The sequence below is a fragment of the Cygnus atratus genome, chromosome 8, assembly GCF_013377495.2.
Source record: "Cygnus atratus isolate AKBS03 ecotype Queensland, Australia chromosome 8, CAtr_DNAZoo_HiC_assembly, whole genome shotgun sequence".
NCBI lineage: Eukaryota > Metazoa > Chordata > Aves > Anseriformes > Anatidae > Cygnus > Cygnus atratus.
In genome coordinates, this window is record NC_066369.1 from 31,171,671 (window position 1) to 31,192,128 (window position 20,458).

At 58.3% G+C, this 20,458-nt stretch overlaps 1 protein-coding gene across 1 annotated transcript in view; it reads left to right on the forward strand.

Annotated features, from left to right (window-relative positions):
* The first annotated feature begins 10,121 nt into the window (after positions 1-10,121).
* Positions 10,122-20,458, forward strand: part of SGIP1 (SH3GL interacting endocytic adaptor 1) — a 38,808-nt gene continuing 28,471 nt past the window's right edge. The window contains exon 1 of the mRNA XM_035564415.1: positions 10,122-10,131. Coding sequence (XP_035420308.1) covers positions 10,122-10,131 — 10 coding nt within the window. The remainder of the gene's footprint in view (positions 10,132-20,458) is intronic.

Consider the following 20,458-nt stretch of genomic DNA (forward strand, 5'->3'; position numbering starts at 1 on the left):
CGGCACCCGGCGGCACCATGGCTGGGCGAGCACGGCTCTCCGGGTGCTGGTCCTGAGCCTCGGCAGGGCCGGGGCCTGTGGCCGGCCGCGGCGGTGGCGACAGGAAGGCGCTGCAGACAGGAAGGCGATGGCCGCGGCCGGCGGCGCACCAGAGGCCGTGGGCTGCTTTCATGTCCTGGCCTAACCCAAAACAACCGACTTTCCAGTAAAAACACATCCTGCCAGCGTGCGGGAGGACAGCCCGGGCAGCGCCGCGCTCCATCTGTGACGCACGGCCGGGCAGGGCCCCGGGGCCGCCCTCGCTGCGGGCGATGCACGGGGCGCCCGCGGCGCTCGGGGCTGATCCTGCGTCGGCGCGGCGAGGTGCTCCGGCTGCCGGCGCGGCGTGGGCTCCCCCGGGCTCTCCCCAGACTTCCTGGCTCCGAAACGAAGCCACTTGAAAGCGCAGATCCCCGATGCCGCGTCTTCCTTCCCACACAGCACTTAATGGCAGCAGCAATTAACAACCAGCCTTCATCAAAGCCTCGCAGGCCCAGATGTAAGTGGGCTTCAATGGAAGCTGACCTCCAGGTTGGCGAGAGGCGCGAAAGCTGAGCGTGCACGTACGCCGCCGAGCTCGGGGCCGCATCCTGCCCCGCAGCGTCCCGCAGCGGCGCCTCCGGGGTGCTTTGTGCCGCGGCTTGCCAGGATCCTAACCGCTAATGAACACCTTCTTGGCAGTGCTGGTACAAATTTCCCTGTTCCGCTGAATGTGCCCATGCGCACGGTTTGCTCATACCCTGCTGCGGGTGCGCTCGGCGAGCCACGCGCACGGCTCTGCCCTGCAGCACCGGGAGCCGCGTGCCTGCTCCCGGGACGTGCGGAGGTGGGGAGCGGGTTGTGGGGCCGGGAATCCATCCGAGGGCAGAAAGCAACGAGCTGCGAGTGCAGGTGATCCCCCAAAACCGCAGGCACGGTGGGCGGATGAAGGGAAAACGAAGCGATCTGCCAAGGGGGCCGGGAAGAACAGGGTGCGGCGTGCTCTGTGTGGCACCCTCTCGCCCGGCTCTGCCCACCTCCTGCCTTCCTGGGCTTCATTTTTTTCCTTTCCAGTGACCCATTTCTGCCAGGCAGCAGCTTTACCGTGAATACATGCAGCGTGGCGGTGCTCTGCGCTGAAATAGCAGCCCCCTTTCGCTCCTCAGCGGCAGCAAGCGCCCTGCCAGCAGCTCTGCTGCTGAATAACCCAAATCCTCCCATTTTGGGGTGGGAAATCCCAGTTTAGGTGCGGGCTTGCTTGGTAGCTCACTTTCCTCGGGGGATGAGGCTGTGTGTTGGCTGTGCTTCGCTGGCCCCCAGCACCAGTGCAGTTCCTGCAGTTTCCTTCGGCACCGGGCGCACGTCCGCGCGCACGCTGTGGATGCGGGGCTTCGGCTGTGGGTGCTGCTGGCGGCTGCTCCCCTCTCCCCAGCCATACCCCGGGGTGCAGCCGCACGGCTCCAGCGTGCAGCCGGGTGTGCAAGCAGGTGTGCAAGCAGGGGGTGCCCTTGGGGTTGTGGTTGGGCATGTAGGGCTGCTACCTGCAGGCAGTGCCCGCAGTTCCCCAGCTCCTGGCTGTCCCGTGCCAGGCACAGGACATCACCATCCCCTTGTCCCAGTGGCACTGGAAGACCCACGCTGCCCTGTGCTGGGGCTGTGGGATGAGGGGAGCCCAGGCTCGTGTTTCAGCAGCGGCTGAGTAACAGCTGGGCTTGGGAACGTAGTTCTTGATGTTCTTCCTTTTCCCAGACACGCGGGAGTTGGATACCAACCTTCCTCCTCTCATCAGCCCCAGCGATGCAAAGCCACAGGGCTGAGCCACACACGGAGTGCACCCCCAAAAGGTCTCAAAGGAGCCTTGGGTTTCTTCTGAAGGAAGAGGCCGTGGTTCTCTTGTCTGGGTAAGGGCAGCTGCAGGATCGTGCCACGCCATCGGTGCTGCCCCATGCCGCTCACCAAGGGACAAAGGACAGGGACACGGTCCCTGCACTGAGGCCCCCAGCTGCAGGACGTTGGGCTTGTCGAAGCCACAGCAGTTGCCTCCGCTGTGCACAGGCAGCAGAACCACCTCCAGAAATGTGCTTTCATTGTTATGGCTGCTCGGCCTCCGTCAGCTTCTGGTGGTGTTTAGGCCGTGCCCAGGTTGCCTTGGGGCCGGCAGGCTCCCAGAGGACAGCCCTGTGCTCCGTGGCGCCGTGTCCTCCCCGGCGGGACAGGAGCAGCTGGCAGGGCAGGACTCAGCCCCAGGGACCTGCAAACGATGCCGAGAGCTGGAGGTGGTTTGCTGGCCGTGAAGATTTAGGTGCCACTGGCTTAGCGTTCAGCTAAAAATCCTACAGATTAAAAAAAAAAAAACACAAAAGAAATTAAAATCTCAAGCACTGATGGTCTCACCGTCAAAAACAGGAAGATGCTCGGGGCTGGTGCACAAAGCCCAGATTTTATCGTGCCCGCGGCGCTGGAACCAAGCCCAGCGGCAAAGAGCCCCGGTGCCAGGGAGGTGGTGCCGGCACAGCGGCTGTGGGGCTGAGCGCGGTGCTGTGACCACGCGGTGACCGAGGAGCCCGTCCCCAAGGGCTCCCCGTCCCGAGGGCGTCCTGGCCCTGCTGTCACCCACACAAGTCCCTGTTCCGGGTCCCTCTGATGCTGTTTTGGCACCTGCTGAGATGCCAGCATCCCCCCGGCCCACACGGGATGTCCCCGTCTGCCTGCCCGGAGCAGGCACCGCCAGGAAGCCGCCCGTGTTGGTGAGTTTCCCATCCCAAAACTTATTGGTGGCAGCACCAGGACTCGTGCCATGCCCAGCTTGCCGTGGTGCACGAGGGACCAAATGCAGCCCGTGTTCGGGCAGGGTGTGCCGGGCCGTGCTGCTCCCCCCGGCACCGTTTGGCCCCATTTTAGGGGTCTGCAGTGGTGCTGGTGGGGGGCTAAGCCCCAGGACCAGCCCGAGGACATTCCCTGCACCCAAGAGCAGCACCCGTGGGCACAGCACAGGGTTCCCCGTGGGCACCGGGGCTGCCTTCCCCTTGCTCCCTTCACTCCAGGACTGTTGCTGTCAGCCCAGGCGTACACAGCCGCAGGGATGTGCCAGCTGGGGGGGGCGCAGCACTGGCAGCAGGACACAGAACCACGGTGCCCCCTTCTCCCCCCACCCCACTGCTGGTGGCTGAATGCCCTCGCTGCCCCTCGGGGCGCAACGTGCCACGGCTTGGGTGCCCCCCACGCAGCTCCGCCTGCGTCCCGCTGCGGCCCCGCGGGACAGAGGCGGGGGCCCCGCCGTGCTGCAGCCCCACATTTTGCCAAGCGCGGGCAGTGCCGCCCCCGGCGCTCCCCGCACCCTGCTCCTGCACCCACGCAGCAGCCGTGGCAGCCAGGGCTCGGCCCGCTGCAGCCCCGCAGCCAGCCCCGGCCTGCCCGCGCAGCCATGCGCAGCTGCACAGCTCCATCTGCCGAGCCCCAGCCACTGCACAGCGCAGCAGGCGCAGCAGGGCGTGCGGCGGGGACACCCAAAATGGGGACAGAAAGCAGGGATGTGCACGGCGGGGTCGGCACAGCTGGAGCTGGAGCGGGCCCCAAGCAGCTGGAGCCGTGCCCGGCTGAGGTCCCGCAAGGCCGGGGCCACGCGCAGGTGGAGGAGCGCGCAGCTGGGTCCTGTGCCGCAGGAGGGGTGCACAGCTGGGGCTCCGCACAGCTGGGGCCGTGCACAGCTGGAGCCTGTGTGGCTGGAGCTCAAGCACAGCTGGATCCCGCACACAGCTGGATCCCGCACACAGCTGGATCCCATGCACACAGCTGGATCCCACGCACAGCTGGATCCCACACACCCAGCTGGCAGCAGTGACTCCGTGCCGCTTCCATCCCCAGGGAGTTCATTTTGGGACCTGTCACTTTTTTTGCCCCCCTTGCACATTCATTTCCCCCCACAGCCCCTCCATTCCCTGCCCTCTCCCGCCCCCAGCACCGCTCCTGCTCGCTCCGAAGGAGCTCAGGGCTTCGTCCAGCCATGTGCAAGCGCAGCTGGTCACTCCCAGGCAGAACCGTTTGGCCCACTGCACAAGCACAGCCCTGCTTACTTTTCTCCAGCCTCCTCTTCCTCCCCTCTAACGGGCAACACTTTCAGCTCTGACACTTTTTTATAGGGTCTTAATACACAGATCTTGCAGAAAAATCTTGTTTTTACGAGGGAGGGGTAAATACTTCTTCCCTGGAAATGCAGGCCACGTTGCTGGTGGCTGGGGGATGCAGTCACCCGGAGCACATCCGGGGGCACCTGCGCTCTTCCCAGGTGATGCCAGGTGCAGGAGACACAGGGCCAGGGCTGTCACCTCCCTCGCTGTCACCCACGGGGACCCGTCCGCAGCAAAACGCGGGGCAGCCCCGACATCGCCCCAGCGCACCCCAGGAGCAGAGGCAGGAGGCTTTCGCAGCACGAATGTCTTCAACGCCATTCATACACGTATTTTTTCCATAACCTCATTCTTCAGACTCAGCTGAGCTATTTCGGTGGAAACCTTCCTGATAAAAAAAAAAAAAAAAAAAAAAAAACAGCCTGAGGCAGGCAACTGTCAGAAGCTTTTAGCATGGGTGGTTGGTGCTGGCAGCGGGGGCGGCGGCGCCTGCCCATGGGCACGGGTGCAGCTGTGGCTGGGGCACGGGGCAGCATTTCCAGCGTCTCACGGGGCCGGGGAGCAGCGCCCAAATACATGAAGTTTCTTCAAAATACCCAAACCTGTGCTGTTCCTATAGGTTTTACGTTGGATTTAAAACCCAACCCTTTGCGTGCTACTGAGCCTCCGCTTCTCACCTTGGCATGCAATGATTTGAATGTGGTGTTTCTTGGGGCAGAAACGCACGAAATGGGACTGTTGGGTTCCCGGGGAGCAGGCACTGCCTGGGCTCATCCCCGCTCCCCCTGCTGCCGGGGCTGCTCACCACGATGTGGGGCACACGGGGAGGGTGGCTTCCACCCCAAATCACACCCGGGCTGATGCTCGCGGCGATACCGCCCCAAAACAGGCTGGGCAACGCTCAGGAGCACACACACGTGTGCTGCGGGGCGGCGCTGCCGTCTGCGAAAACACACACCCATTGTTTGCATGGGGATTTTTTTTCCATGTTCCTGAATACCTTCTTTCTAACTGAAAAAAAGGCACAACGGCCTCGCTGCCAGGCCAGTTAGCATCCCCTGTGCCGCCCCGTCGGAGCAGCTGGGGGCTCGGGGGCTGCAGTTCTGGCTCCAGCCCCGCTCCCCACCATGGGCAGGGCTGCAGCAGCTGCTGGGGCAGGGCAGGAGCAGCCCCCGCGGGTGCGGGGCCGCAGCTGTGCCTCATCCCATCGGGCCCGGGCAGGATTTAAGCTGGGGAGCCCACCTGCAGGGTTTGGCCTCCTCACGAGTGGGGGCAGAGCTGAGCGGGGGTGTGAGGCAGGTGAGTGCTGGCTGGGAGCTCGGTGCTGCTGGTAAATGGGTGCTTGTGCTCCGAGCTGTGGCCGTGGGAGCTGCTGGCAGGGTGTGTGCGGGGCTCCCATCGTGCTCCAGTGCCCCAGGGCACAGCCTAATTACCTCTGTGTGCATGAGAGCCATTAAATAAGGCAGAGGCTGCTCTGACAGTGTTCAATTGCTCCTGGAGCTCTGCACCCTGTTGCTGCTGCCCGGCACGGAGCTGCTGGCCAAATGGGCACCGTGGGTGCTGCCGGTGCCTGGGGATGGATGTGGCCATCTGCTCGGTGGGTGCCCTGGCTTGCTGTGCTGGGTGTAAGCTGGTCTTGGTCGTGTCGTGCTCGTGATGGGTGGTGCTGGAGCTGGGAGCCCATTGGAGCCCCATGGGGTGCTGCCGCCACTGTCCCCATCGTGTGCTGGGGGTGGGGGGATGCTTTGCAGTGCTCAGGGTGTTTTGGGGGGCCCTTGGCAGCACACAGAGCGCTTGCAGGGCCCTGGTGTGGGCAGGGTGCGGCTGTGCAACCCGTGGGGCTGGTTCCCCACGTGTGCAGCAGGGCCGGGTGCCAGGCGGGGCAGGAGGCAGTGAGTGGAGGGTGCGGGGGCTGGCGGGGCCAGGGGGCTGGGGTGCTGCATGTTGGTGCTGGGCTGTGGTTTAAGAGCCTCAAGCAGCTAATCTCTGTTTAAATGTATGGCAAGCGTGGCTTCCCCTACACTGCTGGGGAGCTGTGCCATGTTGGTGTGTATTCACCAAGGGCTGTAGCTGGTTCTGGGGCACAGTGAGGGCTTGCTCCTATGCTCCTCTCCTTGCTCACTGGGATGGGAAGGGCCCAGTGGTTCTTTGTACGGGGGAAAAATGGGATGAGTGGAGCAGATGGTAACAGTCCTCGTTGCTGAGCGTGGAGCTGCTGCATCCTGGAAGGGGCCCTGGGATGTGGGGTGGGCACAGCACCGTGGGCAGCTTGGCTGCTCTCCTGGCTCGATGGTGTTGATTTGGTGCTTGTGGCTGGTGTCAGGCTGAGCTGTGACACTCAGGGCAAGCTCCAGGAGGTTGCATGGCCCTGCTGCCTCTGCACTTACCACGAGTCCCATGCACACAGAAACATCAGCTGTGGCAAGGATGTGAGTGCTGGTTACAGAGAATGCCATGTGTATGGCTGAGATCAGTGACATCTTGGTGTTATGGCCTTTTCCAGCCCCACATGATGTGCCCAGGTGCCCCATCTTTTTGGAAGTGCCCAGAAACTGCCATGCCTGCCTCCGTGCCCCTCGAGGCTCTCCCAGTGAGGCCGTGTTTCAGTCTTCCCCTTGTCATACTGGGAGAAGGCATTTGGAGCAAGCAGCCTGAAAATGTCACTGTATCAAAGCCCAAATGGCAGCCTATAAAAGGCTTTGGTATTTTTCAGCTGTCTCGCAGCGAGGCACAAATGTTCAGAGTCTCTAAATCCTGGTGAGGTGGCCTGCGTGTGATGGCTCCCGACCACGGCCCCGCGTGCGGCCTACCCTGCACAATGGGCACATGAGGCACGGGGCCTGGTGTCAGAGCCCTCTGTGGGCAGGTGGGGAGAGATCCCCAAGGAGGTCTGCCTAATTAGCTCTTCCAGGCTGTTTGGCCTCTTTAGCTCTGGTCCCACCCGGCACAGAGAAGCCCACAGGCTTGTTTTCAGTCAGATGCCCCATTAGGCTTAGCAGTGGGTTGTCGAGGCAGGTGTGCAGACCTGTGACCGACTCACTGCTGCCCGTTAGCGCTGTTAATGCTGTGGGATTTACGGGGCTGTGCCCTGAGAGGGATCAGGCTGGGTGGATTTGAGCTTTATTTAGCAAATCCCTTCACCCAGGGGTGTGGGGGCACCTTGCCCTGTGGCGGGGACGCGCTGGGATCGCCCATCACATGCGGTGCGAGCATGACTGCTCCGGCATGAGTAATGCGCTGCTGTGACTCATTTTCTGCCTTCTTATTTTCTCCTTTGAGGCTGACTTCCCCTGTTTATGTTTACACATGGCATCCAATTGCGCACCCAGTGGGGTCTGGCTCCCCCCTCCTGCTGTGATGGGAGGGGGCTGTGCCAAGGGCAGGTTTGTGGTGTCCTCTGCGGGGCCCTGCCCTGGGGCTGCCTTTGCCCGCAGGAGGACGCAGGGATGGAAGATGTTAGGGATGCTTCATCAGCTCCGTGCCTCTGGGCCAGGTGTCCCATGGGACCCAGCCAGTGCCGTGTTATGTTGTGCAATAAGCCATGGTTTCTTCCCAGCGCTCCTCTATGTCAGCGCTGTGTGGAGGCTGCCATAACTCAGCACTCAAGTGAGGAATTAGCAAAGATAACTTGGTTATGGGCTACCTGGCTCCAATGGGCTTGCACCAAGTCATAGCTGCAAGCTTCCTGCAGGGATGTTGGTGGGAGCCGTCCTGCGGGGACAACCCTGGGGTGCTGGGTGGCTGTGGCAGCACCCTCTGCTTTGGAAGAGCTGTATGAATTTTGGGATAAGTGTTATATTGCAGAATCTGCCAGCCGACCCACTGTGATCCCTTGCTTATTTAGACTGCTTGTGCCCTTTTCCGCAGGTAAACTGGGGCTGTTTGACCTCGTGGGGAGCCGGTATTTTGGGAGCCCCAGGGCTGTGGGTGAGCCCATGGTGTGAGCTGATAAAATATGGGGAGCAGCAAGGTCCAGAGTTAATCCTGCCCCAGCTGAAGTCAGGGTGGTGCTGGAGGAGTGCCAGCGGTGGGGACTGACAGCGGGGAGCCTCGTGGTGGCAGAGGAGACATGAGGTGGTCTGGGGAGCAGCAGAGTAGTGCTGGATGGGCTGTGCTCCCCATGGGTTACAGCCGTATCTCCCGACGCTGCTGGGCAACCATTCTTGCACCTGCAGTGCTGCTGGGGTGGATGGTGGGTGATAAATGCCCCCTCTGGCAGGTGATCCCAGTGGGCACCTGCCTGGGGTGGCTGAGGGTGTCCCCAAGGGTGCGTCCCCATGGATGCATCCAGCTGTGCTTCTCCATTATTTTTTCAACAGCAGAAATGTTGCACCCATTGGTGTCCCAGCTTTTCAAAGGGGCAATCCAAGAGAATCCTCAGGCTAGGACGGAGCCTGAGGGTGGTGGTGTGGGGTGAGGGGCTGTGGTCAGCCCCCGCTGCAGGCAGAGGGTGATGCTGGAAGGCTGTGCCCCAGAGTGCTGGCTGTGCCTGATTTGTCCTGGGGGGTGGCAGCTGTGTGCCAGAGGTGCCTCTGGGTTGTGGTTTGCTTCTTGGCCCTGCCAGAGCCACCCAATGACCCTTAGCAAATCCCCTGCCACATCCTAACTTCACCAACCCCATGGATGCTGCATTCTTTTGTTCTCATCGCACCCCCTCACATCTCCTGTTCACGTACAGCAAACTCGCAGATTTCCTGAATAATGCTATTTTTGCCCCCCAACCTTTATTTCTTTAATTTTTAAATAACATCTCCAGAGCTGCCCATGGACCCTTCCGTAGGGTTGCACAAAGCCCCAGAGCCCAGTGGCTTTGCAGCCCTTGCTGGCCTCTGTAAGCGTGTTTCCCAGTGGGGGTGTGCCCGGGGGGGTGGCACGGGGCAGCATCCCCCTCCCCAGGTGTGGCAGGGTGCTGGTACCGGCTCGGGGATTGGGCTGTGTCCCCCAGCCCCTCGTGGCAGTGGGAGCTGCCGTGGGAGCGAGGAGGACGTGGGGCTGGGTCAGCTTCAGGGCAAGGTGCAAGGGTTTTTAAGGCATAATTTTTACCAGGAAAAAAAAAAAACTTTTGGAGGTGGTGATTGCGTGCAAATCCCAAATTTATATTTTCGTGGGGTAATCCCAGCAGTGCCAGGTGTAACTGGCGTGCTGGTGGTGCCCCGTGGTAGCTCCGGGTGGTGCTTTGTGGCTGAGGGGGGTTTGGGGTCAGGGTGCAGCGTGGTCTCCTGCCCTCTGCAGCACCTCCTGTCCCTGCTTCGGCTGTTCCCCACGGGAGACGAGGTCCCGGTGCTCCAGCAGGCGGCTGGGAGCGATCCCTGCCCGTCACCCTGCCGGGGCTAACTGCGATGTGACGTCAGCCCCATCGATTTCTCCCTCGGGTGGCTGCGGGAGAGGCGAGGGACGAGCAGCCGTGGGTGTGCAGCCCTGGTGTGTGTGCCCTCGGCCGGGGGGATTCGCTTTTCCCCCCTGCCCAGCCCCACTGCTGGAGCGCTCTCCTAATCTGACAGTGCCGGGTAATTAATCTTGCTCCCCCAGCTGCTGCAATAGGATTACAGGGAGGGGAAGTGCGTCACGAGGTACGAAAAGGGGTTCTGCTTTTGGTGAAAGTGGGGGGAAAATGGGAAATAGGTTGGTGCGCTCCCGGGGGCATTGTGGCAGGGCTCGGGAGCGAGCGCGCATGTGACGAGATGTGGGGCGGGAGGGACGGGGGCAGCGCCGGAGCCGAGCCTGGCTCATCCTGCCTTTCTCTCAGCATCCTCCGGTGATCCTGGAGGTGATACAGCCACAGCAGCATCCATGGCCTGCCCTCGGCATTAGCACTGGCTTTTTCTTTTTTTTTTTTCCCCTTGTTCTGGCAGCTAAACAAGCCGTGGATCGGAGGTGTTTGATTTAAGGGCTTATGTTAAGCAGCTGGTAACCAGGATTGTGTTCTCCTGTATTTTTTCAGGCTCCTTGGAAATTGAGGAATGCAATTCTGCCACCATGATGGAAGGTAGGTGATGATCTGAGCATGTCTTTCGGGATCGCCGGAGTTTTGAAGGCAATGGTGGGGGAAGGAGAATGCATTGAACCCAGGAGCGTGAATCCTTCACCTTTTCCTTTCAGAAAATAGAAATAAGGATGATAAAAACCCCTCCCTTCCCCCTAAGCCGAAGCTCCCTGCCTGCTGTCAGCAAGCTGGTGGGTGCTGTAATGTCGAGCCCGGAGGATTATTCGCAGCGCCGTGCCCGTGCCGGGGGGCAGCAGCCAGGCAGGGAGCTTGGGGCCGGCGCTGGCCGCTCTGCATCGCGCTCCGACGAGCAGGAATTCATCCCCCGCGTGGAAACCTGCTTGTTCCCCCTGATGTGATGCGGAGGATGATTTTAAATGTTATCTGCCCGCACAGCCCAGGGGCCTATTGACGATAGATGGGACTCCGTGTCTCTGTAGCACAGCGGTATGGATGTGAATCTTTCCGACGGGGAGCGAGGATGCTGGGCTGAAGGCGATTTCTGCCATGCAGTGTCGCTGGCTTGGAGATGCAGGCTCTGGGAAAGGAGGGGGGCGGGGGGTGGGGGGACACTGCTTTGAGGCTTATTGGAATGGAAAAGGAAACGAGGAGGAAACATGGGCTCCGGGCATCAGATGCTCCGGGGAGCGCTGGCAGAATGCGCGTCTGGTTGTGCGTGGGAAAAGCCCCCGGGCATTTCTTACACAGATTTTAACCTGTGTCATCCGTCTCGGCCGTATGCAAACCTCCCCTTTATGCCTTCTGGAGCAAGATGCCACGGAAGGGAGATTTTTATTTGCTTAAAGCAGAATAGCTCTTGGCCTTCGGGGCCAAAAAGCTCAAAATGCAGGTGATTTATTTTATTTACGGCCCCTCGGCCAAGCCGGAGGCCTGCCTGGTGTGATGTGCCCAGACAGCAGCATCCAGCCCCTGCGGGCATGGGCGGCCGTGGGGGCTGGGGATGTGTCACTCGGTGGTGACGGCGGCCCAGGGACGTGTGGCTGTGTCCTGATGGAGGCCAGGGATGTGTGACTGTGCCCAGGCCGGCCGGGAAGGGAGCTTGGTGCCGGTGGGCGATGTTCGCCTCACCTTGGGAGCCCAGCGCCCTGTGTGAGCGCAGGATGGCTGCTTGTGCTTCTTGACTCCTGGGTGCGAGGGAAACGGGCGCTGCTGTCCTTCGGTGCCTTATTTGTGCCTTGGGTATCGTCAATATTAGGAGATTTTAATCTCGAGCCATGGCGCGTGACGTGTTTGTGGCAGTGGCACGACGGCTCGGCTGTGGGGAAGGTGCCGTTAACAGGGCCCCTCTCGAAGGCGCCGACGTGTCAGGAGGAATGAATGCAGGGGAATGAAAGCTGGCCTGCTGCAGTGCGTGGTGTGTGCTAGCTGCTTCTGTGGCTGTGTATGAGGAAGGGTTGGGTCTGGGTTTCTGCTTTTTGGTGTGTTTTTTTGTTTTTTGGTGGCTCTGCTGGAGGCGGAATCAGGCCTCGTGGAAAGGTCTTGCCTGCCTTTGGGAAAAGGGGACTGGCCACGAGAAGTGCCCCATCAGCTGTGACTTACTGAGCTGCTTGGTGTGTCGCTCCCCAACTATCTGATGTGCACGGGAACCTGGGATGGGAGTGAGAAAACGGAGTGAGAAGAAATAATGCTTTTGATTAATTTTTAAACGGTTGGAAGCTAGCTCTATTTGTGGAATAGTGAAACTTTTGTGAGCGATGCCCTGTTGAAACGCTGACACCTTGCAGAGATGCTCTATTTTAATGCAAGAATGGTCTCTAATGCCCTCACTTTAGAACTGGTCTGAAAGTTGGAAACCTGCGTGAGGTCCCTGTGGCTCCCTGTGCCAAACAGGCTGGACGTTTTCAGTGGTGTTATTTAAATGGTGGTGCCTAGGGACGCGGTTTAGTGGGTGATATTGGTGGAAGGGGGATGGCTGGACCAGATCTTGGAGGTCTTTTCCAGCCTCCATGGTTCTGTGAAATGGCCTGTGCAGCATGTCACCGGCACGCTGGGGCATCGCCCTGCAGGCAGAGCGTGGGGCTGTGCGTGCTGGTGCCCCTGTGCTCCCGGCTGGTGGCACGGGGTGGCTCTGGGGCTGGTTTGGGATCCTGCTTGGGAACGGGAACGCTTGGCCTCTTGGGGGGAGATGCAGGGCTTGCGGTTTGTGTTTGTCCTGAACCTGATATAGAGCATTTTCTAGCAGATGGCAGGGAAAAAAAAAGCCACAGTTATGTTTCTAAACACTGTGTTTCTCAATACACCTTTAAAAATCAGGGTGCATAACCAAAATCCACATTGATGGTGCTGTCCCAGGCAGCCAGGCCTCCCCAGGAGGCCGGTGTGCACTGCGTGGCGCTGGGGCACCACTTGGCCAAGTGGGGTGAGGCCGCCAGCAGCAGGGGCTGAAATCCCCAGCTTTGAAACACCCAAATGGAAATAACCCATGGTGAAACGGCGTGGCGTGCCGGCACTTGGCCTTGGGCAGAAGCTGGTGCTGGAGAGGTGCCGGCGAGCCCTCTGTGTGCGTGGCCGCGGGCTCTGGACCTCCCTCCCCTCTGGTGGCTCAGGAATGCACCCGGTGATGATGTTGAGGCAAACATCCGTGCGTGAGAACAAAGGGGTGTATTGATCTCTTTTTTTTAATTAATCTGCTGCATCTCAAATGCACTGAAGGTATTTTATACGGCTTAATTACGTTTTGAAACCACTGCTGCAACATGTCACTCCCGCAGACACTGTGCAGCGTTCGGGAAGCTCATCCAAGGGTGGGAGAGGGGAAGGGCCCCGATTGTACCAGGGACGGCAGCGTCTTCCTCTGCAGGGACGGTTCTGCTTTTCTGCCTCGCCAGAGCCCAACTCAGGAGTTTGCTGGGGAGAGCAGGGAGAAGCTTCCCCAGAGCAGGAGTTTCTCTTTGCAGTTATTTTCCAGGTCTCTGTACCCATTTCTGGGGCATCACGCCGGGAACTTCCGTGGGTGGCTGGTCACATCCCATACAGCAAAGGCTTTGTTGCATTGCCTCTTAGCGATGCTTGTCTGATATTTTCTTGGTGCTGAACAGGCAGCGCTGGGCCTGGAGGCAGCAAATGGCACAGAGCAAAGCCTCTGCCTTGGCTAAGCAAGATCATGGGCTTCACATGCATGGGGGGGAGCGCTGTCCGTCGTCCTCCCCCCGTGGGGCCAAGCTGTGGCAACGTGCTGGGGTCTCACCCTTACAAGCCCCTGCCATATCTCAGGGTCCTCAGAAAGGCCTTGTAGTGCCCGCAGGGGTTGTTGCTGTGCTTGGAGGATGCATGTGGAGCATTTGGAGGTGTATGGGCTGGCTGGGCTGCTGGTGGGCCTGGCTGTAAAAGCCAGCCGAGCTCTGGCCATACAAACCTTTCTGGCCAGCCTGGTTTGGGTTTCCCACCTCTGGCAGCGTTTCTCAATAGGTCTTAGTAAGGGAGGGAAGGGACAAAGGGATCCAGCTCCAAAACACAACAAAACCCCACCCAAACCCTGGGAGTCAGGGAAAAGCTTTGGGTTAAGCCTGGAAATACTTCCCAGTATTGGCCATGAGAGACAGCAGGACTTCCACAGATGAGGCTTTTTGGGTGGAAAGGGTAGAAAGTAAAGCCAAACTCAATAAGTGCACGTGATGCAGGTTTGCAAAGTGTCCATTTGGTGGGTCCTGGTTTCAAGCGTGCCCATGGGCATCTCTGGTGCCCAACGCAGCAATCGCAGTCTCTGCTGGGGCAAAACCACTGCCTGATGCACTGACAGTGTGAAAACTTAAAGATGCTTAAAAAGAATCTGGGTTAAATCAGATGCATGTTCCTCTTGAGTCCTCACCCCAGGATCTTAAGCAGCTCAGGGTGAGCAAGAGGCACCTCCTTGAGTGCCTGTGAGGCTGTGGGTGGTGTGGAAGGGGGTGATGCTCCTGTTTGTGCCTTGGACCCCCACCTGCTGCCAGGGCAGTGGGAGAAGTGGAAGAAGCAGGGACAGGAGCAGCCCCACCAGCTGCCTCAGGCTGCTCGGACACCCAACTCACTCTGCTTATGAGGAGGACTTTGGGAGCCACCAAAATCCCTCTGTCCTTGGGAATTTGGTGGGGTTGGATGCTCTTTCTCCCCAGTTGGATGCTGCTTGTGTGGTGGTGCTCCTGCTTCCAGGGCTGGCCCACTGCATCCCTCTTTCTCCCCCAAGCAGACCACACGTATGGTTCCTATGAGCCCAGCAGAGTGCCTTGCTCATGCTTGCCTTGTGAGCTGCTGAGTAGCCGCAGCTGTTGGTTTTTAATTGAAGCTCAGTTATGGGCTGAGGCTCCTGGGGGTTTTGGGGTTTGGTTTTTTTTTTTTTTTTTTTGCTTTACTGGTGCCTTGGAAGAGGAGGAAGGCCTACAGAATGGCCACAGCTGCTGTCCTCCCCGTTGACAGGCCCACAGAATGGCCTGTCTTTAACTTTGGGGTTGGTTTCAGGGATTTTTAGCTTCATGGCTGCTAATCGTGCAGGGGGAGGCTGCGAAGGAAGGAAATCCCTCTGGGTGATGTGCTCCTTCCAGCATCATGTGGGAGCACCGGGGCTGGATATAGCCACGTGCCAGTAAAACCCCACCAGCCCCCAGGGGGATTTAACCTGCCAGCTACCAGAGCAAACACACGGAGAACATTAACGTGTTGATGTTGGGAACCAGTACAGGGGAAACCACACTTTGCAGCCAGCCCATGTTATCCTGGATCTGTTTTGTGTGGTCCGTGCGGCGAAGGCACTGCTGGTGACCACGACCCGACCAGACCTGGCCCCCTGGCACTTCTTGGTCACTTGGGGGGATTTTTTGTCTTGTTTTTACACATGTTTTCCTATGTTTTTTGGGAGTTTTTGAAGGAATTGGGGGGTGGGGTATTTCCTAAAGCCTCCCACCTCCAGGCCGCAGGGAATGTAGCAGACCTGCTCGGGGTGGGCATCAGGAGCGTGGGATGTGCTGGAATGACGCGGGGGGTGGGAAGGCAGGGGGCATGGTGCCAGGGGGGCTGTGCAGCAGTGGGGCGCATCCTGCTGTGTGCGGTGCTCCTCTCTATAGCCAGATCTGCAGAACCTGATGGAGAAACCATCGGGGATGCACCCTGTTATTAGGGCTAATTAATAATAAATGGGTGCCAGGCTTTCAAGCGTGTGTGTCAGTGGGCATTTGTTGTTCTGTGCATGCCTTAAGGCACCTCCAGCATCACACCGACCATCGCACGGCCGCTTCAGATGGGTGGGCTTCATCCTATATCCTGCCCTATATTTCAGATGCTGTAAGCCTCATAAACAAGCTCATCTGGGTGCTTGTTTTTTCATGGTGGCTTCTTTTCATGGCCTTGTCACTGAGGTTTTCTGGGAGCCAGTGGTGTTTTCAAACATGCCTGAAATGGGCTCATCTGGGGCACTTCTAGCTCCCCAAGGGTGCCCTCCCAAGTGTGTAAAGGGATGGCTTCAGTGATGTCTTAGCATGGCTTATTGAGTTTGGTGGGGTGTTGGCCTGGCTTTGGCCCTAGCACAGAAGATGCAGAAGAAGCCAGTGTGATTCATCAATAATAAGGTCACTTGTGCTCTGCTTGCATAGCTCCTTCCACCTGGGACCTGGAGCTCCCTCCTGTAGCACCGCTCCTCTGCGGGGAAGCAGATGCTGGGAAGAGGCTTGGTGGTTGTGTTAAATGCCTGGCAATGGAGCCTCTCTTTCGGGTCAGGTCTCCTCTGCTTATTTTTAGTTACAGCATGGCTGCGGTTAATCGCTCCTTTAAAAGCCGAGTATTTGATGGCAGAGCATGGGAGGGATGAGACAGTTAATGGAACTGCCATGCTGTGCTATATTTTGGGTGTAAATCTTCATCTTTTATATATGCACACTAATGATTATGTATCGTTTATATACTATATAACATTAATATGATATATTCATACTTGCATATTAATCATAAATAATGTGTGTGTGTATATATAGCTGCATGCATCCTAGGCAACACCAGCAGGGCGAGGAGGGGATTGTCCCTCTCTGCTCTGCTCTCGTGGGACCCCACCTGGAGCCTGTGCTCAGCTCTGGGCCCCCAGCACAAGAAGGACATGGAGCTGTTAGAGCAAGTCCAGAGGAGGCCACGAGGACGCTCAAGGGGCTGGAGCACCTCGGCTCTGAAGGCAGGCTGAAGGAGCTGGGGTTGTTCAGCCTGGAGAGGAGAAGGCTCGGGGAGAGCTGATAGCAACCTTCAGCCCCTAAGGGGGGCTGCAGGAGAGATGGGGAGGGGCTCTGGGGGTGCATGCATAGGGCGGGGTAACGGTTTTACACTAAAAGAGGGTAGGTTTAGGTCAGATATGATGAAATGTTTTACCGTGAGGTGCTGTGGGTGCCCTGACCCTGGCAGTGCTCGAGGCCAGGCTGGGGGGGATTTGGGCAGCCTGGGCTTGGGGGTAGGGGGCCCTGACCATGGCAGGGGGGCCTAGGGGGGGCTTTGAGGTCCCTTCCAGCCAAAACCAGTTTGTAATTCTACAACCTCTTAAAGTTTATAACTGCCTTAATTCTCAAGGCTTTTGGTCATTCACATCTCACACCTTAGCTCTTCATCTTCACAGGCCAGTTCTATTAGTGTTTTCCTTGGTGCCCAAAGCACTGATCTGAGCAGGTTCCCACCGAGCGTGCCTCTCCTGGCACGGGGGGGGGGGGGGTCACAGCCCCACAACCCAAATCTGGAGGCAAACTGGGAATGAGGCATCCTGGAGAGCCACAAATATCTGCAGCTGGGTGGCCTTGGTCTCAGGAGTTACAGGGTAAATGTAAGGCTGTTGGTTATTGTCACGGCCAGGCAAGGATGGCGGTGGTCTTTGTCTCCATGTTTTGTGTAGATTACATGGCTGCAAAATCCATCTCTTCATAGACAACTGTCAGGGTCCTCGGCTGCTGGGTGCCCTGCTGTGGCTGCTCGGTGCTGGGGAGGTGCTGGGAGCGCCTTCATCTCCTGATCCCCACCAACCCCCAAAAAAACAAACCCTAAAAACAGGGATCTGAGCATCTCTGGGAGGGAGAGCCTGTCCTGGACAACTGCTCAAATAGCACAGCAACCTTTGCAAGTGCATCTGGCGTTCCTGTGCGTGTGCCAGCCCTGAATGAAAGCCACAACTGTATGCCCGAGGTGCCGGCAGTGCTGGCGGGGACGCTTGTGTCCTGCGGTTCTCTGCAAGTTGATATCAGAGACCTGATTTCTGGGGCAAGCGGGCAGCAAGCAATTCCTGTGGCTGCTTTTCTGAGGTTAGTGCATAACGTATGAGCAATGACTTACATCCTTCCAACCCTAAATATTCCTCAAACAGAGTGCCTGTGGGCAGCCGGCCGCACCAAGCCATGCTCACCACCGGGTATGGGTGCAGAGCCCTGGCCGTGCAGCCCACGGGGAACCTCTGCAGGGAGCCAAAAGCTGCTTTTAGCCTCTGGTGGGTTTTGGGTGCCTGTCCAGAAGTCCTTGCACTATAGATGATGATGGTTGGATTCCACTGACGTGATTTTCCGCAGGCCCGCAGACGTGCGGAGTGTGCTCCCACGTGCTGAGGCTGCAGGCACAGATGTGGCTTGAATCGGGGCTTTAGGGCAAAGGGCCAGCATAAGGCACAGTTGTGGGTTTTATCTCCGGATGGGCTTAAAGAAGCTGGTGCGTGCCTCCCTCATCATCGCTGTGGTGTGTGTGCAGGGGTGCTGGCCGTACCGGGGATGCCGCTGCAGTGCAGCGCTAGTGCAAGCCCCGGAGCGACCACCTGGCCGCAGGAGCTGCCTTGTTCCCTCTGTGCATCCAGCAGCCGAAATAGTGTGTATTTTTAGCAAGGTGTCGACTGTCAGTTGGAAGTCTCCTCTGGCAGGGCTCATCACAACCTGCTCAGAGGCTGGATTACCCTCATGGCACAAAACAGGGCCCCGTTTCTGAATGAAGCAGGGAGGCCTGGTGCTCTCTGCCCGCTACCACCACGTTCCCTTTCCCGAGGCAGGTCCCGGAGCAACCTCATCCGCTGTAGGAGAAAATGATGCAGGAGGATGTACCAGCGATGTTTTATCCCACTCAGACTTACTCACAGCTCTGTTGCAGGCTCTCCATCCCAGCTAGTCGGTCAGTAAAACAGATTTTACTTCCAAGTAAAATTTCTGGTGAGGATCAAAATTCTTGGCGTTTCATTTTTGAAAGCCTGTAGCCCATTCTTGTTTTCACGTACCTGCTGACCAGAAAGCCGTGGGTGAGGATGCCCTGCTGCAGCGGGGAGGGACAGAAGTGGCCATGAGGCCACTGTCCCTCTGTCCTCAGTGGGCCATTGCCTAATGGGGGAAACTGCTGTGAGTGTGTGGAAGGTTGTAATGCACCTTATTTGGGGGTATGCACGTGGGATTTGCTAACTAGGCAAAAATATCCTCAATGTTTTGGAAGCCTAATGGTAAAATTAATTCACATAGATAGCAGGGAATTTTAAGGAGTGGGCAGCTCGCTGTCAAAGCTGGCTTTACCAGTCCCCCTCACAGTAAAGCCACACGGAAGGGCTCAGTGACTGGAGGTTTGGTTTATTCGAGCGAGGTAAGGACCACGGCGAGTTCCCGTGACCATGGGAAACAGTGGGATGTGCACTGGTGCTGCATGCACAAGTGGCATAAATCACTTAAACCTAACTTTGCCACATTTTGGTGCGTCAAAGTAAGCTTGCACAGGTGCCTCCTATCTCAAGGGTTTTTCCAATAAACTTTCAGAAAACTAAAGTTTTCTGGGTGGTCAAAATGTAGACTTGGCCTGTGGGGAGAGAATGAGTCTTGTCCTTGCCCTGGGATGCTGCTGGGCCCCCACCAGTGAGATCTCCAAGATTATCACCGCCAAATATCTTCAGGTCTAGTCAATCCTTCTCACTGGGAGCCCAGGGAAGGTGCGTGTCAGTCTGGAGAGGCTTGCTCCTGCTGCAAAGCAGAGCTCTCCCCTGTCCCTGTCACCCCGTGTGTCCCCTGCCCTCCTGCTGTGCCAGGGCTGGCACTTTCCTGTCCTTCCTCATGGGCTTTGCCGAGCAGCAGTGTGTGCTCGGTGTGGCTGGCTGGAAGCAGGACACTGACCTGGCCTCGGGACCCAGTGTTACTGCCAGGGGGCTTGCCACAAAGTGGCTTTCATGCGTGAAGCTTGCGTTTTTGCAGTACTTTTATTATAACTGATATTAACTTTATGGATAAGCGGGCTGCCTCCTGGCATTACTGCCCCGCGAACGAGGCGGCTCCCTGGGAAGGAGCTACGGGTGCCTGTGGCATTACCAGGGGAGCGGGGCTGTAGGGACTGCCCGTGCGGGGACACCGGTCAGAGCAGCTCTGGGAGCACCTCTGGGAGCCGGGGCGGCTGCGAGGACTGAGTGGGACCTGCGGGGAGCCGGGGGTCTGCGTGGGAGGCGATATGCTGACTGAGAAGACAGGCGTTGGGTGAAAAGAACTGGCGCGATGTGTTTGTGTCGCCCATGGAGGGTGGGAGGCTGGTGCCCAGCAGGAGTGCCCCAAGCAGGAGGGAGGCAGCGCTGCCCACCGCAGGGCCAAGAACCACGCTCTGCAGGCCGGAGGCAGCGTGAGCCCTTGCAGGGTGCAGGATTGTGGTGGGGGACTGCAAGTGCTGCTGCTGACAAAGTGAGCCTTGGAAATGCACCCTACGGCAGTAGCTGGGATGTGCAGCAATCCAATACGTGGTGGGCAAATACCAGGTTAAATACGAGGTGGCAGACCCAAGAGTAGCACGGACAGAAGCAGCGCAGTTTCTGGGACTTGACTCTTCTGCTACCGAGGCCGTGGTGGTGGAGACTCCCCGTTTGTGCAATGGACCAAACATGCCCGTTCTCATGTGAAATACTTGCTCGGCACAGCAGCTGGGCCTGAGGTGTGCGGGGCTGTGGCTGTCAAACCAAGTGCGAGCCAGGTTCTGGGCTGTGGTGCTGCTGTTGGGGTCATGTATTTGGGGCTCGATGTGGTCACACCCTCCCTGCTTGGAGTTCAATTTGCCTTTTGACTTTCTGTCCTCTGGGTGTGACTGGAGGGATTTTGGCTTTTTTTTTTTTGTCCTCCCTCTCTTCTTGTTTTGCTGAGCAAACTGAGGATTATTTCTTTAGCAGTGCAAGCCCAGAGCAAGCACAAGTCTGTTGGCTTTGAAGCAGTGGCAATTTCCCCATCTTTGGACCCAGCGAAGTAATTCAGCAGGGGCAGGTGTGTGTGCAGCGGGGGAACAGGAATGGCTCAAACCCAGCTCCAAGCAAAACAACAACAAACCAGCCACGAAACAAACCATTTCCTACTTCTCATGACAGCACCTCTGCCTTCAGCAGTGCCCAGGC